The sequence below is a fragment of the Apteryx mantelli genome, chromosome Z, assembly GCF_036417845.1.
Source record: "Apteryx mantelli isolate bAptMan1 chromosome Z, bAptMan1.hap1, whole genome shotgun sequence".
NCBI classification, from domain to species: Eukaryota; Metazoa; Chordata; class Aves; order Apterygiformes; family Apterygidae; genus Apteryx; species Apteryx mantelli.
The window spans coordinates 58,218,106-58,235,840 of NC_090020.1; the positions used below are offsets into that span (position 1 = coordinate 58,218,106).

Consider the following 17,735-nt stretch of genomic DNA (forward strand, 5'->3'; position numbering starts at 1 on the left):
AGTTATGCATGGACAGGACACCACAAAGTAACTAAAAATTATTTGTTTTTTTTAGGCATAGCTGGAAGCACGTTTTACAAAACTGCAGAGCGATTAGAAAACTCTTCCAAGAAACACACCTGTTCAACTCCAAACCATCTGCAGTCTAATATTGAAGCCCACACCTTCCATCTCTCACGGCTCACGTTTATGATACGATCTAAAAACCTTCAGAAATTGCAACGAAGAGCAGCAACACAGAGGAGACTAATCTTAAATCATTCTCTTAAAATGCTTAGCTGGGATGATGAGAAGAATTCCAGGTTCCACTGTTTATTCCCAAATTAACTCCTATTTTTTTAATCCCGTAACTGCTTTAGATTAAATAACACAGTGATAGGAAAAAGGGCTGGACCCCAGAACTGGGTCCGATTTGCTTAACTGCCTTAATTTGATCCCTGAGGAGGACTGCTGCCACTTCCCTTTAGGATTCAGATGGTGGCTGAAACCAACCTGCTACGAGCCATTCTTGGCCAGCAGTTCTCGCAGCAGTCATTAAGCACACTGTACGCTGCACCGGGGCTCTGCGCAACAAGCACATCAGTTTGGCATGAAAGTCTGAGCTGCCTCTTCTGCCTCACAGGCAATAATCCAAGCCAGTGCTCATTTTTTTCCAGTGAATTTACTATGTTGGCTCAGTAACCAGGTAGACTCTCATCAAGTGGACTCCCCAACCAACCCTCTGACAGAGATAGTAAGGTTATTTGTCTTCTTGTTACTAGTTCTCCTCAAAGTATTTAAAGAGCATACTGAAGACCACTTTAAAAGAATAGAATATGTTCTTCCACTCATACAGGATATATCTCCTGTCTATTTTTAAAGAGAGATGGGGGAAAAAAGGGGCAACATCTCCAGCTTGGACTACACCTGTGCAATCCTGTTCAATTAATGATGTCTCTAGTAAAACTGTTCTCTACAAGAGTTCTCAGAAACATCGGGTGCTCTACTCAATTTTCCCTTATGTTTTTCAAAGGGAATTTGCAAGTATTCAGAAAATCCTACCATTTTTATCCATATGCAGGCTCTAGAGGCAATATTAGCCTTTGTGAAACATGTCTTTTGAAGCCTCGGCCTCATAGAAAACTTCCACCCCTTACCAGAATTAAGTAAGTGAAGGCAACACTAAGTCTTTTGTTTCTCATAATCATCCACAAGAAAATAAAGGGGATTAAAGGAAAATACTGGCAGGGGGGTGAGGGAGAAGGTGCAGGGAAGAGTAAACAACAGTGACAGAGAAAGAAATTAAATTATTACAAGTGGACTCTTAAGTGAATAGGAAAAAATCACTGTAAAACAATAATACTTGATCAGCACAAAATTAGTCCCCAAAAAAGAAACCATTCCAGGTGCTTCTGCATTAGTGTCACAGGTAGGTTATCTCAACTGAAAATGCACGTGCTCAGCAAAGATGTTAAGAACGTAACTAGAGAAGGTTAGTTGCTAATCAGCTATGATCCACCCTAGGGCTTCAACCGCTGAGCAGTACAATCCTTTGCAATTGGTATTCTCCTCTCAGGCTTGGTGCCACTGGGACCCACAACAGAGGAAGCAGCTTAATCCTAATGCACAGGAGACGAGAGGTGGAGACAGGCAAGGGACAGAGAGTGTAACGGAGGAAAAGAGATAGAGACAAAGCTGCTGAGCAAAGAAACTGATTCTGGTTGTGCAAGCAAGGGGAAGGGTACCACAACAAAAGGCAAGCACCTAGATGATTTAAAAAAAAAGGGGAGAGGGAGAGGGAGAGGGAGAGGGAGAGATGAGATGAGATGAGATGAGAAACTGCTTAGCTCCACAAGTGTTGCAGATGGGACAGAAAGCAGGGACCACTACCTTATTACCTTATCACTTCCAGCACAGAAGCCAGAATTTCCAAGTGTTGCCATTTTCATTGCTAATAAACAGCTATAAAACTACATGAGAACTACACAGTTCTCTTCTAGGACAGTCCATGGAGGACAACCTTGAATTTCTACCAGTTTCTCCTTGAGTCCAAGTGGCTGGAGACACAACCCACAACTGGTCCATTAGACAGGTTGGTTGGTTTGTTTTCAAGCATATGGCATAAGTTAAGCTATTGCACATTCAGAAAAGCTATGATATCAAGCTGCATAGCACTCCATTATCTAAATGTCACAGTTAAGATAATCTGTGCTGCCTTCATTTATTCTCCCAATGCATATGCACTGTGATGCTCCTTTTAATTATGTTGTTCTAAGATGTCCCCTCCCTCCCCCCAGACGTAACACCTCTCTGCTAACACACAGGATGAGCAATGCTAACAGTTGTCTGTTGTAAACAGCAGCATGTAATGAAGGATGTTTTTATTTCCACCTCCAGAAGAGGGGCAAGAAATTGCATGGTGAATGTAAAGAATCATCCTTATGGCTAAAAGGAATGAATGCTACTCTGAAGAACTGCATCTTAAAATGTTACAGAATTTCAACAGGGTATTTTGAGAAGTGATTAAATGCAACTATTCCTAGGTTTTCACAATGAGTTCTCCATTTTCTTGGTGCCCAACTTCAGACCTAAGTTTTAGTTTACATTTACTGCAGTTGAAGTAAGTGGGGACTATGCTTTGAATACACGATGCTAAAAGATGTATTCTGGGAAAAAAATTAGATCTCAAGCCTCTCAAGGTCTCTATCTCAAAACTGTAGATGCAAAAAGCTAGTAAGTACTGACACTAATCTGTGCTATAGCTCCTTATCTATAAAGCTACAATACAACCATCCCCTCAGAGGGGCACTGAAAAACAAGTTCATCAGTATTTGCATTTATGTACTAGCATGACTCTAAGCCACAGCAACCCACAGAGAAAATTGTTTTGGATTAAAAATAAGCTTTGATGCTATTTATTGACTGCAAAAGACCACACAGTGAAAAAGGTTAGATTACTTGCTTAACTAGTAAGATTCACCCTGCAAAATAAGCATACTGTCTTTTCCACACACAATTCCTCTGGAAAATTATACTCTAAATCTGTCTTTCTATGTGTTCAGAAGTATGTACAAGTCCTTTGCACTGGTACTGCTCTTACAGCTCCTGGAAGAACAAGATCTTTCCCCATTTATGGATAGTGTTTTACAGCTAATATAACCACTCACCTTAACTCTGATCATCATCTTAATTTTTTCTTTTAATCTTGGTGTATGAGCACAAAAAAGATTCACTATGACTATTTTGCAGAGCACACTGTCCCATCTTCCTTGTTATATGCAAAAAAGACACAGCAGCCTAGCCAGCAACAGAAGATAAAAAGAACATCTCCCCTCCATCCCTTTATTTTCACAAAAGAAAGTCATACTTAATGAGAACTTTTTCCAAAAAATCTTGAAGTCTCTATGAAATAAAGACAAATTATTATTTTCTTTTTAATAAAACACCTTCTAGAACCTAGAACAATTCCAACAACATTCATTCTCCTTTATATTTTGGTTGTCCCTAAAGCAGAGGGAATTTGCTTTCAGTAACATAGGACCCTTCCCCAGTAACTTACTTTTCCACATGCACGACAATGGTGTCGTCTTTTTGTAAACGTGAACTTGACTTGACAGTTCATGCAGTTGGGTGCCTCTGAATCAGGAACCCATGATGGTTGTTTCTGTCCCAAAATTACAGGTATTTTAAGCGATTCTACTCTTTCAGATGCTTGATTTCCTCCAGCTTCACAACAGCCTTCCCCGGAGTGAGCAGGTTCAGAACTTTTATCAAAACTAACACTGGTGCCTGAGAGGGGAGCTTTTGGGGTTATGGAATTGGCTTCCTGATTTTCTCTCTCAGGTACATTTGTTCTATTCAGCTGTCTTTGACCAACAGCTCTTTGGGGAAGGCCAAGCAACTGTTTTGGTCTTGCACCTTCAGTATGAACAACAGAAACTAGTGCTTCACTATGACTTTCAGTTGTGTCCTGAATATGAGATGTACTCTCTTCCATTGGAGATTCCAATTCACAGTCAGTAACAGACGCTTTAAAATTAATAGTAATGCTAGACATTCCCTCCTGTGTTGTTTGCATATGTTCTTCACTGGCCTCTGTGAAATCCAGGTTTTTCACATTTGTTAAATTTGCTTCATTTGCATCAGGTTCCAATAAATTACTACCGCTATCTAAAGATTTCAGCACACTAGACTGGAGACTTTGTGCATACAAGAAATCATCAAGCTCAGCATCACTTATCAGAACATCACTTTTAATATTATCCTCAACAGTAAATTCAGCTACAACTGGACTAATACTTTCATCGTAGTAAGACTCTATACCAACACCATATGGTTCAGCTTCATATTCTAAAACAGGAAAAGTAGAAGCAATAGCTTTGATTTGCTGAGAATCACCATAATCAATTATATTCTCAGTATCATGCTTCTCTCCACCTATACTTTTTTCCACAAAGCTTTGGCTGATTTTAGGTAAATATCCTTCATGTTCATGCAGGTCAGTCTTTTTGTGGGACTCCTTATCAGACAGATCAGTTTTAGACTTTCCAGCATGAACAGTTAAAATATCACTAATAACCTCTGCCACTTCATTCTGAGGTAGAGGATTAATTTTTTCTTCTGTTACAACTAATGAACCGCATATAGATACAGGAAGTGGAAGACAAGACAGGGAGGTCTGGACATCCTCAACTGAAATACATGAAGTTGAAACACTGTTTAATATTTCATTGCTATTAAGTTCCTCACTACCTACATTTGCTTCCACATTTTCCTTTTCTATTTCTATTCTATCCTCTGTTTGAAATGAGGAGCCTGATAAAACACAACTTCCAGGTAATGTTGCTGCACTATTTTTGTGCAGCTGAGGACTCTTTGGCAGATCTGAAGGCATGGTTTCAACATTATTGTCATCTTTTAAGTCTACGTTTTCCATAGCATTTCTTCCATACATCTCTTTGCTCACTACAGAGCATGCCCTGTCATCTTGTGGCTCACATGGCAGTTTTTCATCAGCTGTCTCATCTTTGGGACTGTGCACACTTGAATTCTGTGACATTACGAAGATACACGCAGTATTAAGGCGAACAGTTTGTTCAAGCTGATCAAAAACCTCATTACCCTTTAAAGATTCTGTCCTGTGTTTATCATCATATGGATCTGAGATCTTTCCTTTAGCATAACTGCTTGATTTTAAAGCTAAATGATTCAACTCTTCTGTTTTAAGAAGTCCTGAATTTTGTAAGATTGAGTCACCATCACTCTGCTGTGTGCACGAAACATCACTGCAACCTACTGATGATCCCCAAACAAGAGTTGATGTGGAAGGCATGCCAAAGCCAATCAAACAGTCTTCACTATACTGAAAGTCATCTGGCTGCAACTTCTGAATATCTTCACAAGCACCCACTGAATGGATTAAGTTACCTGTGTCATTAACAAGATCACACACAGGTACACTACACCTTCCCAGGCTGGAAGCTTGAATTTCATTTGAGGAACCACCATCCACAGTGGACAAAAGATCAAGTCCAGCAACATTCTTCTCATTTTGTGGCAAATAATTCAGAACTGCTTCACTTGTTCCAACACGGCTGGCTAGAGAAATTTCTTCCGATGCAGTACAACTGTTAGCATCCTCTTGTAGCTTTGGTGTTGGAGATGCATGTTGTAAGCTATCCAAAACTGAAAAAAGTGAATGGTGTTTTGAGTCATATGGATTTTGAGGCGTTCTGTAGCAGTCATATTCATCTGTTTTAAGCAAAAATAGATTAAAGTTTATAAAACTCATTCATTTCCACAGCATACTCCCACCTCATAAAATCCCATCTATTCATTAATAAAAGCATTTACTTAACAGATGTTACTTTCAAATTCTGCAGTAAGTCATTTGATCAGTATTAGTATGCTGTACAACAAGGCAGCACATGAACTAACCTGTATTCTTTTCAAATTCATCAAGTAGTTTGTCCAAGTCACAGACTGCTGCTTTAAAGTAACTGTCCATTCTAGTTACAGTTTTAGTGAAGCCTTATCCCTCTTAAGCCTAGAAAGAAGAATACAGTGTTTCACTCACAGGACTTTGTTATTTACAGAATCATCATGAAAATTCTCATGATTAAAGGCATCTTTTATAAAATATTTTTGTTTTTAATACAATTCTTTCTCTTCTCTCTGTACACACACACAAACACAAGTACACAAAAAGCTGCAGTCCAGCAGCTTCTATACAATATACTCTCAGAAATCCACCTCAAATCAGCCAGGGAATTGAGGCTACCTTATTGAAATCAAATGCATTTGAAAGCACATGCTACAGCATTATAATTTCAACAAGTTTAAAACCAGAAGGGATACTAGGATCACCTAGTTTTTTGTATGATACAACTCACAGGCAAATATGAACTAGGCTACCATTACCCCTACGACACAAGTGAACTGTTTAAATAAATGATGCCTAACTAACCCCAGAATTTTCATGTTCTAATATGCAGCAGGAAGGAGAGGGGGGAAAAAAAAGTCACCTGTAGTGTGCCAGCAAGAAAAAGATATCCTCCTTTAGGAATTCAAATTTGACAGTTGAATACTGAATGTATGAGCAAGACATTTGAAAAAGATATTTGTTTAGTTCCTCAAGTTACCAACCAGCCAATTTCATTTTGCTTTCAGCTACAACCAGATTATTCCATAAGGTTAAACACAGAGTAAAAACTAAAATATATCAGGACATTAAAATAGGTAACCAGCATAAGCATGGAAGCATGAGACATGCATCTTAACACATAGCTGCAGTGTGATAAGGCAAGTTGAGGTCAGTACACCTCCCCCACAATGATCAGTGAGCTGTCTTTAAATCCTCCTGTTCGTTTTCTTCCAAGACCAGGAAAAAAAAAAAAAACAGTATAGTAATTCAGTTCATCTTCTCTGTCCTACCCAGCACACAAAACACATCAGCTTTCTTGGAGACTTGAACTAAACCATTAAATCTAATTTTAGAGACTTAACAATTCATCACAAAACTATTTATTATTCTTATTCCCTATTTTAAAACATCCTGGTTAATTTGCTTAATAAATATTTCCAGCCACTGCATGTTGGTTGTTAAAGCTTTCTGGACTCTGAAGAACCTTCTATTTTTGCATCTTTTTCATGTCTAAATGCCCACAACATGCAGTTACCTATAACAGATAATCAAGACATGACTTATACTTCCCTTAAGCAAACTGAAGGGACTTGGATCCCTTTAGTCTCATGACCGGAAAATAGACCTGCAGAGGTCTTTCTGGTTTTCCTTCTACTCTAAAGAGTGCCCCTTACTCTCTTTGCATTTGATGACTCCACATCCTATCCTAATCAAAGTACTTGGACTAGCCAGCATTGACTCTTCTCTGTGCTTAGTGCCCCAAAAGATACTTAAATCCTCTCGTATCACTCATGCCACCCTGCAGCTACAAATTTATGTTCTTTGTCTTACTTCACTGAAGTGTCCTTCCTCCCACTAAATGATTCAGACCAGCAGCTTTCACTTTTTACCACATCAATATGCATGAATATTTTTTAAATACATAGTTCAAATAGAGATTTGTAAAGCCTAAGAAAGGTGAAACTAGTATTCATCATAACTTAATGGGGTACTCTCTGCCCACATATAAGCAAAAGATAAGAAAAATCTGAATATAGCTAGATCCTCAGCCAGTCACTCCACCAGTCTTCAGCACACTGCATGATAGGTCAAGTCTCACACGGCACGTATGATCACGACAAATAGGAGCAAGCAGATGTTTAATGCCATTTCTTTTACACTCATTTGAGCACAGTTCTCACGCATAGAAATTATTTTATTATGTGACCCCATGGAAGCAATTAAGAGCCTTACAAGGGCAACAGCTTTTGGTGACTCATTAGCAGAAATTAAAGTACAGGTCCCATCCATACTAAAGGATGTATTTATTGACAAGCAACTAAGTAACTTCTGTTTAAAAAACAAAACATCATATAAATTAGAAATATTAAAGGATTATGAGAAAATTGGGGATTGAGAAATACATAATTTTGATAATATTCTCTTCAGGGGTTGTCACACATACTGACCATTCAGGTACAACTTGATGTTACAATTAATAGACTCTTAACAGCTGCTACCAAAAGAGGTGGTCTCAAGCCCCTCGCCACTCTGCAGCACACATTCCCAAGTCATCACTTGTGCTGGCACCCACCCTCATCTAATCCCACAAGAATCCAGATCAAAGAGCTAAAGAGACCGAAAGCCATTTACTTTCCAGGGAGAGCAAAGTTAGCCCTCTGCTGATTCATCTCCCTGAACCAATTTTCCAGAGTCAAAGAGACACACAGCACAAGGTCCTGGCAAGGATCAGTCAATTCAAGCTGCTGCTCTTTATTATCTATATAAAACACTGTCAAAGTTATAGACCTACAATTAAGCTCCCAATTTACTACAACCAGTATTTTGAATATTTCTTTATCTTCAATATTAAAAAAGTCTGTAATTATCAGTGAATCAAACAACCATCTATCACCAATAAACAAGATTTAAAGCCTCCCTCTGAACTGAGTACTGTTTAGATATCTCAATGACTCCAGAAGTAGTTCCCCCTAAAATATTTATTTCAGTTAAAAATATATATATACTGGTGAGACACAAGTAACCATTTTAGGTACTTTCATCTTATCATGAATAATTACTAAGTCTTTTAAAATATATTTTTCATTCTTAGTTGGCATAGGATAAATTTTGATTTATGTACACATGCTCTGTTTGATAGTAATGCTAAATATGTAGATTAGAAAGATGCATTTGCAGTGTACAAAGAACACTGTTGCCCCATCAACCTCCCTAGAAAAGGAAAAAAATGCAAAAAATGCAGAACTGAAACTGCATGTTAACATTAATTTATGTCACAACACAGATACAGATGAAATTATTTCTATAAAAAGCTTAGAAAACTACCATGATACTTCAGTCTATTGGGTCAATAATGGTGTTATAATATCAAAAAACGCGACTAAATTTAGGAAACTGCATACAGGAATTGTATTTACTTAATTCTACATAGTTTTGAAATAAAATGGTTCCATTCAAGATATAGTATTTTGAACACTGACATACAGAACTAATATGTTAGTTATTCAAAATGAAGTCACGACTCTTTCTTGGAATGTTTCACAGATTTTCAGCTTTTTCTTCTGGCTTTCTAGAACAAGTCTTCAAACCTCCACCTCTCCCCCCTGAATCCACATATGAATATTACCACCTAGATGTAAGAAACCAGATGGTTTTTACAGTTAAGATTATCCTTCTGTAACAACACAAAGTTTTACTTTTCAGTCTCTAAAGAATTGACTACAGCTAAGTCCAATATTTACCTTAAACAACAAGCAGATTAGAAGCTATTAAAAAGTTCTAGTGATGTTTTTATTAAACGGCTGCTTGCTTCCTTGAGCAAAAGAAGTTTTTAGGATCCATGTGTTTTAGTGAACTGTATTCATTCTGAATGTTTTTTTTAAAAATTACAAGAATAATACTTTTAACAATCTGAAACCAGCAGCAACATCACCACACTTCTTTTTTAAACTAAGTAGAAATTATAGCAGAAGCCTCTCCCACCACACACACTACAGAGGTATCAAGAAAACAAACAATTAAGACCGGAGAGGGAAGCCATTATTCTGTACAGCGAGGGAAAGCACGTGAATGAGTACGAGCAAGAGTGCTTGGGTGGGGAATAGAGGACTACAGGTGTTCAAGTCTATGGATCTTTTTCTATTGCAGGTTTTAGAGGAGCTGTACTGTAAACAATTTGCCCCTTCACCATTCCTTACATCATGGCAGTTTAATATTCGTGCAGAGTTACATTGTGCACAGAGCAAGAACTGACCCAGTCAAAAAAAAAAAAAAAAAAAAAAAAAAAAGAGAGAGACTTTCCTTAGTTATTTTTCATCCAGATGAGTTCCTCACAGACACACAAACAGGTGTGCCAGCACAGCAGAAGGGGCAGTGCACAGACAGGAAGGAATCACCACTGTAAAGAAAAACACAGGAAGCTCAATTTGTGTGTCTAACAGAGACCCCGACACTTGAACAAGTCCAATGCTTGCTTTTGTCACTTCTTACGTATTTAAAGGCATGTACCTTCTCTTGACTAAACAGCATTAAGTTATCTCTTATGAACATGTTTTCTAGAGCTCTGAATACTCTCACTGTTCTCTTCTGGACTCTCTCCAAGTTGGTTCACTGATTTGTTACTAACTTTTAAAGGACAATGTTCATAACTACTTATCTGAAGATTTATGTCCTTAATGCTACCATGAGACATGCAAATTAAAGCTTTCTACTTTGAAAAATAATATACTGTGGAGTCCATAAGAGCTTCAAGTTTTAAACAGTGTATGTTTAAACTGCTGCCTGCCAAGGACCATACACTTTCATCTTGTAAGTTAAATATCTATGTGCTAAAAGACTGGACTAGAGATATAGCTCTTCTTCTCAAAAAAAAAAAAAAAGTAATCAAAAGATAATAGGACTACAGTACAGCAATACAAGCTAGTCTCTAAAGAGCAAGATCTGAGAAAATTTTATTTCAGACACTCATGTCTAGACTGGGGAATGAAGTTATGATTAAATTAGATAACTTAGTTTAAGACCACCTGATTTAGAAGCAGTCATCTTTACAACATACTTTAAGAAAGTAGTCCTATAAATTACCTATAAATTAACTCTATATTGAGCTAATTAGGTCTGTTATTTCCTTAAAACATTTTACTGCATACTATATGAGTAAACTACAAGGCCTTCATCTCAAGAGAAGTCTTTGGGTAATCACTTATTCCTTATTTCTTCAGCCAGAAATATACCAAAGAAGGTTTTCAAATACTAATGAATAGAAACAGGTAACATTATGAACATTTCACACCATTACAGACCACCAATTCTAATCACACCATCTGTCCTTCAGTATGTCTTGCTTCCTTAACTGGCAGCTAATGTCACCTAAAGAACAGAATACACTGATCACTAGGGTTTCCAAGTATATGGGTTGGCAAAAAGCCTTTTTTCCAGTTAACAATCAAGCCTTCATTTTGCAGACGGAGTATCCTTCAACTTCAAGACAGAGAAAAATACTTTTTGTTAACGTATTACAAAAAGGCACACCAATAGTACTTGACACTTCTTTAGGTAAACATTCAGTCTGTTTTAAACATGCCCGCCATAAAAGTTTCTCATCTTTCAAAGTTTTTCTTTATGCCATGATTTCAGGACTAGCATTCTTTACCGTCTTGCTCAAGTTTATTTAGTGGAAAACTACCAACACTTAATTGCTAGGGCAGGCAGCAATTATCACAGTTAACACAGGAAGTCAGTATCTAGAGTAGCCAACATGAACAGTATTAAAGTAAAGTTATGCCGTGGCAATCTCTGGAAAGAATCTCATCACTTAACATTCAGTACACATCTCAGCACCTGGTTAAACACCCTTGACCACCCTTCTAGGCCTGACAAGTAGCAAGCTTAAGTGGAACAAAAGAGAACAGCAAAAGACTGTGCACATTACTTGCCCAATCAGACAAGGCCTGGTCTCTGACAGGCAAACTCATGATACTGCACTTCACATTGCACAGAGACAGTACCTCACGAAACAGAAGCAAACACTTTACTAAGTAAAAACTGGTATCAAAGAGGAGTGTATATTCTGATTTGGATGACTGTGCACAAAGTGCAACTGTGTCAGTACTTAAAAAAAAAATTTATAAGCCATTTCCTTTATAAGGTATAGTAACATATCCGAACATACTCTGAACAATATTTCAGGGTTCACAGAATACTTTCCCTTAGTGACTTCTCAGTGCATCCTTTTTTTTTAAAAGGGGATGATAATAAAAGTTTGCTAGGCTAGAACACAGCCACAAATGACAGCATGGATAATCAGTTTTTATCAAATATGATGTCTCTCAATGCAGGCAGTTAGTAGTTTTCACTATAACAGCTTGTAAAATAAAACAGATAAATTCATTACTACTTGCTAACCAGTTTAAGTCTGTTGATAAACAGTATTTTAAACACCTAAAAATCTCTGAAAAAATAAAGTCTCAGTAGTGCTGATTTACACAGCCTTTTACCAGATCTCAATCTAGTCACAACTAATCACCACTGCAGAACTCAGGCCTGCATCAGACAGAGCTGAATGCCAAAACATGCTAAACCCACTAAGATCAGGTTTAAAAAACAAAACCAAAAGAACACAAAACTCAAAACACACAAGTCTTCACTCCAAAAAGTTATTCCAAAATTAAGACAGCTATTGCAGTTAGCAGAGAAGTCTTTTTGCTCATTGCAAAGTCACATTACTTCAACTTGATCATCTGTTTAGACATTATACTTGGTCTGAGCAGAGAGCTATACCGAAACTTTTATTTGGTATTGTCACAATAGTCATTTTTCCAGCTTGGCACCTAGAAATTACCATACCTAGAACAAAATCTCTGGTAGAAACACAGCAACTAAGAATTATCTTAAGTTCACAGTGCTGTGGAAATGAAGTTTTGCATCCAGCACAGTATGTAACTTCTTCCTCCCCTTCAATTCTTCTATTACCAGCTTTTCCCCCCTATCCCTACACCATACACCCACACGCCCAACAGAACAGCAGACAAATTCTCTAACAGCTCAGCTGCCCAAGGAGTTAATCAGCAATCAACTTAAGAGGGATGCTCACCACAACTGAGAAAGTGCCTTGAGGGTGGGGGGTGGGGGGAAGAGTAGATGCTGTCAGCTAGAAGCCAAAATGGTTCTTGTTGAGCAATGCAATATATTATGCCACCCAAAACTGCAGCAGTTGCTCCTGCTGCAAATTTACTAGCTGAATCAGGGGATTAAGATAGAAGTTACAAAGATGTTTTCAGACACATAGGAAAAAGTCTACGTGGCACATTATAAAAACTTAGCTGCCTTGCTTAAAAAGCAATATGCTGTCAGTTCAATAGTTTCATATAAAACCATCAACAGCCTTATAAGGTTATGACCAACACTGCAGCTGCAAAGCAAACTACTTTATGTCAACACTATCTTTAGCCTCTTAAGGTTTATTTTTTTAATTAGTCTCCAGTAATTCGTTATTGATCTTCTGAACAGAAAACAGAATCAGGCAAGCCATACAGAGAGAAGAGGTCTGCCAACAATTACAGATTTTCAGCACTGCTCCAACAGCACACCAGCTGTACCATCAACAACAAAGCCCACAACTGAAGAATCCACTTGCTTAACTGAACAAATGCACTTCTCACATACTGCCTACAGCTCCATCATTATTGGCTGTATCAGCTTTTCTTACTCAGCCTTCACAAATGAGTCATGACAATATGATCATTACATCAAGTCTGAAAGATCACTCCTCAGACAATGGAAACCAGTGTTTTTTGATAGTCCAATCTTCTCTGATTTGCATTATTAATAATCCAGTATTCCTAGTAGAAAACTTAAGTAACCCAGCTAGAAGCTAATAGCATCCAGTACTGGCAGCGAACCTGATCCTTTTCTTCACAGTATTAATTTCTCCAGAACATACTAATAATCAGTCCTGTAGCATTATTTTTTTTTTTAATAGACTGAAAAAAGTGTTTCCCAGCTTAGCAAGAAGCATGTATTACAGCATACAAGACCTGGCATTAAGTCCATTGTACTCTGTACCTTATATTAAAGTGAGCTGAACAGAAATAGACAAAAATATCTTTTTACCTCTTCCTAATATCTTCAAGACTGTACATGCAATTCATCCACTTTGTTTAACACACAAAGCATAACACGAAGACTCCTATAATACATAGCAAAAGCACCATGCAGTTAGCATGTCACATTTTGCAAATAAAATACTATTTGCCAAAAATATACGGGTTAGGTTTTGTTTCATTACCATAAGATACTTCATTTTCCGTTTTCAAAGACTACATTCATTGAAGCATTTCAGACTGTAAAATGCTCAGTGCATGAAGTTTCGCTCTTCATCTGTGCATACAAGACCGTATCTGTCCAACGCGAGACTTGCCGCCGTTCCGAAGCACCCAAGCCCCTCTTCAGGCCGGGAATAAACTTCAACGCTGAACACAAGCTTAGGACGCTTTTTCCTCAACCGAGACGTGCGCCTGCTGGATCAGGTGAAAGAAAAGGCGGTTAGCACCTGCGAAACACAACTGTCACAGCGAGGGGAGAGGTAACACACAGCCGTTACCCGAGAGGGAACGGGGCGCACAAGCGGCTCACGGCTATGACGAGCCGCCGAAGAGAAACACTGCTTTTAAGGCACTTTATAGCCTCCACCAGGCTGCCCCGCGCCCGCCTCCACCCAGGAGCGGCTCCCCGACACCACCGCCCCCCGCGAGAGCTCGGGAGGCCCCGGCCGCCTCCCCGCTCCCCGCCGGTAGCCCGAGGCACCCGGGCCGCGCTCCCCCGGCAGCACCGGGCCCGAGGCGGGCGGGAAGGAGGCCAAGGCCGGCGGGGCCGGGCTGCCCGCTCCGCTCTGCTCCCCTCCGCCCGCGCGGGGCCCCGCCGGCCCGCGGAGGCTGCCAGAGCGCGCCCCGCCCCGGGAGCAGGGCCCGGCCCGCGGCGGCGGCAGCGCACCTCCGGGGCGGCCCCCCCGCCGGCAGCTCCGCCGCGGCCGCCGCTTGTTTGTGCTCCCAGCGCCTCGGGCTGCGCGCATGCGCAGCCCCCGGCCCCGCCCCCTCCTACCTCCCCCCCGGCGCCGCGCCTGCGCAGGAGCTCCCGGCCGCGGGGGAGGAGCCTGCCGGGCCCAGGCGCTGCGCTTCCGCGGCGCGAGGCCGGCCGTTGCCAGCCCCGGGCCCGACCGGACCGGCCGCGCCGCCTCAGGGGGGAGCCCCTAAAAATCAGCGTGGGTCACCGCGACGTGACAGAGCAGTGCTACAACCTAACTTCAGAATCGCTTCTCACAACTTGATTTTTCAACTTTAAAAAAACAAACAAAAAAACGCACGAGCTTATCCATTTAACAGCTATGAAGAAAAAGATGATTAAGTATCACCAAGGAACTGAAGATTCGGGGTTTGGGATGTGACAATCCTGTATGATCATTAGAAATCCATCATTTCAGTTGGCTCAATTCTGTATGTTTTAATAGCCCATACTTCCCCCCCCACACACAACTGTACTTCAGTAAGGTGTAGGGATGCAAAAAAGTTACCATAATTAGAGCTAACTGCAAATTGGTTGGAACTGGAGTAAGTCTAGATCAAATATTAAGGGCCTCCATCATGATAATTTAATTACAATATGACAATACACAAAAGCATACAAATGGGTAAGGCCCCACCTAGTTACTACATGCATTTCTTCTACTTAAAAGAAGTTAGATGGAGACGAGCTTCCCAAATCTCTTGGCAGGCTCTTCTTAGTCTCATAAATAATTGTATCTAATGTGTATATATTTACTGCATATTTTTTGATAGTTTGTAGGTATTCACTACCATTATACTTTTAACATGACTTAATAATCATAATTTTTTGTCCTGTAGAGTCAGCAAATTAGTAGGTAAAAGCAAGGGGTCTGAAACTGAAAATTGCTTACCATTACTCTGCTTTGTCTTGACTGTTTCTCCAAAGGAACAGATATTGTACTGTTACAGTATGTACTAAACACAGCATCAACTAATGCGTTGTAGGATGGTCATTTGGCCACTAGTGATTTAAATCACAGAACAGTCACTACACATCCAATTCTCATCTTCATTACTATGACAATTTTCAGTAACTATATACCTGCTATGAATATAAAATCATAACTCGGACCAAGATATCAATCTGCATCAAATTGTTTCTTCTCCCCAACATAAAGCATTATCTGATCTTTGTTTGTGCCCCATATTGTTTATTTATTCATTCCACTGTTTTCATTTTACCTATTTACCCTGGAATGCAATTTACCAAGGGAAAGAACTGCTTTATTTTGGTGTTTTAAACAGCTGCTAGGGCAATGGACTGTTACACTCAGTTAGGGGCACTGATGTTGCTGTTGTAATAATGTTGACCAATATTTTGTCAGATTATTTGTAAGAGAAAGTTCCCAGTTGACACTTCTTTCTGCAGCTCCCCCTTCCACATGACAGCCCCTTTCCCATCCATCTTCTCTTGCAGCTCTAGCATTTCTCTCTCTCCAAACCCTAACCCTAGGTATCACCTGAGTCTTAGCCCAAGAGCTAAATGAATGCTTATTCATTTGTCAAAAAGCAGGCTGACATTATTACAACAACATCAGAGCCCCCAACCAATTCTCTGCCCTAGAATCTATTTAAAACACCATAATAAAGTAGTCCTTTCCCTTAATAATTTACAGTCCAGGATAGCTAGTCAAAATGAATGAATGAATAAAGCAGGGTGCAAACAAAGATCAGGTAACAGAAAAATCAACACACTGTGCTCAGTAAGTCTCCAAGAGTCATTCATCTTGCTGAAATTAAAAATAAGGACACTGAAAATCTTTTCAGGGGTTTTCCTCTTTCTGTAAGTAATGGACCCAGAGGTCCAAAATAAACAAGGAAACTCTTCTTTAAAAGTGTTTCTCTTTCCACTGCTATGTCATACAATCCAGCAGATGGTGTTGGAATGACAGATGTTTTCACTGTTCTCCGCCCATTCCACTGAGATCAAAATTAATGCCACTCCATCTGCCATATCTTCTGCCATTTAACTCATCTCCCTTTAATGCAACTGCACTTAAATAAGAAAAAATATGTTTTGATGTGAACATCAGCAACTTTACAGCAACTAAGTCTTCTGAAAAAGAAAGTGGGTATGCAACAATGATGTCTACTCCTCCTACCTTTTCTTTACTGTGGTATAGAGGGGAAAACAGAGAATAGTTCAAGGCTTCAAGAAGACGTATGTTCAGAATAAAAGCCACAGATGAAGCTTCTTTGTACACTTCAACCCCTATATCAGTCACACTGAATGTGAACTTTCTTTGAAAGGCTCACATCCCTTCTGTCAATAAACTGGCTGAAAACAAACTGACAATGGCAGAACTCCCTGTATTTTGGTTTTGTGCACACAGAACTTGCCACAGGACACATTCCCCAGATCAGGATTAAGATCCAAATAAGCCATTTGAAAATAAAGAAAACAAGACAGTCTTTCCAGATATAAGCATAAACCCACACAGTTTTGTATCTGCAGCCAACCTGTAACCAACACTATCACCTGTTGGACACACAAGGCAGGCAGTAAGAAGACTGGAGCTCAGACCACTCCCCATATCTGAGAACTATTTCTGGAGAACGAGGGAAGGCCAAGAAAGTTTTATCGTTCAAGGCTCTGTATAGCTATGGTATCATCATTCACTGATGCTATAGGTTTTAGGGAAGACTAGAGAACATACTCCTTAAATAATCAATAATCATAAATTTGATGGAAGTGTAAGACATAATAAAATGGAATATATTATGACCTGGTTTTCAGAGCAAACAAATTTTCCTTTGATGTCAATAGCATCATCTTTGCAAGCGAGACCAATACCAGACTGTTTCACTCACCCATGTATGTATTGCTTCTCTTGCAGCAACAGTACTCATAAGGGCATCAAGACGAATCAGCACAAGTCTGGCAGGTATCCTAAGCTCTTCCCTCCAGCTCTGGTAACACATCTTAATGTCCATCTGCACCCATGAGACTGAACACCAAGATGAATTCAAGCTCCACTTTTTGTTCTGTTAAAGAGGCAGAACTAAATGGGTGAACA

At 39.5% G+C, this 17,735-nt stretch overlaps 1 protein-coding gene across 4 annotated transcripts in view; it reads right to left on the bottom strand.

The window, feature by feature from the left end:
- ZFYVE16 (zinc finger FYVE-type containing 16) overlaps positions 1–14,682 on the bottom strand; it is a 33,995-nt gene extending 19,313 nt beyond the window's left edge. For 2 of the 4 annotated variants that reach the window (XM_067316228.1, XM_067316229.1), the window contains exons 1-3: positions 13,905–14,364; positions 5,917–6,025; positions 3,539–5,730 (exon numbers count right to left, since the gene is read on the bottom strand). In XM_067316228.1, coding sequence (XP_067172329.1) covers positions 3,539–5,730; positions 5,917–5,986 — 2,262 coding nt within the window. In that variant the 5' untranslated portion in view covers positions 5,987–6,025; positions 13,905–14,364. Of the gene's footprint in view, positions 1–3,538; positions 5,731–5,916; positions 6,026–13,904; positions 14,365–14,608 lie in introns of those variants that run through there. The other 2 variants (XM_067316227.1, XM_067316226.1) reach the window with 2 other exon arrangements.
- Between the last annotated feature and the right edge of the window lie 3,053 nt (positions 14,683–17,735).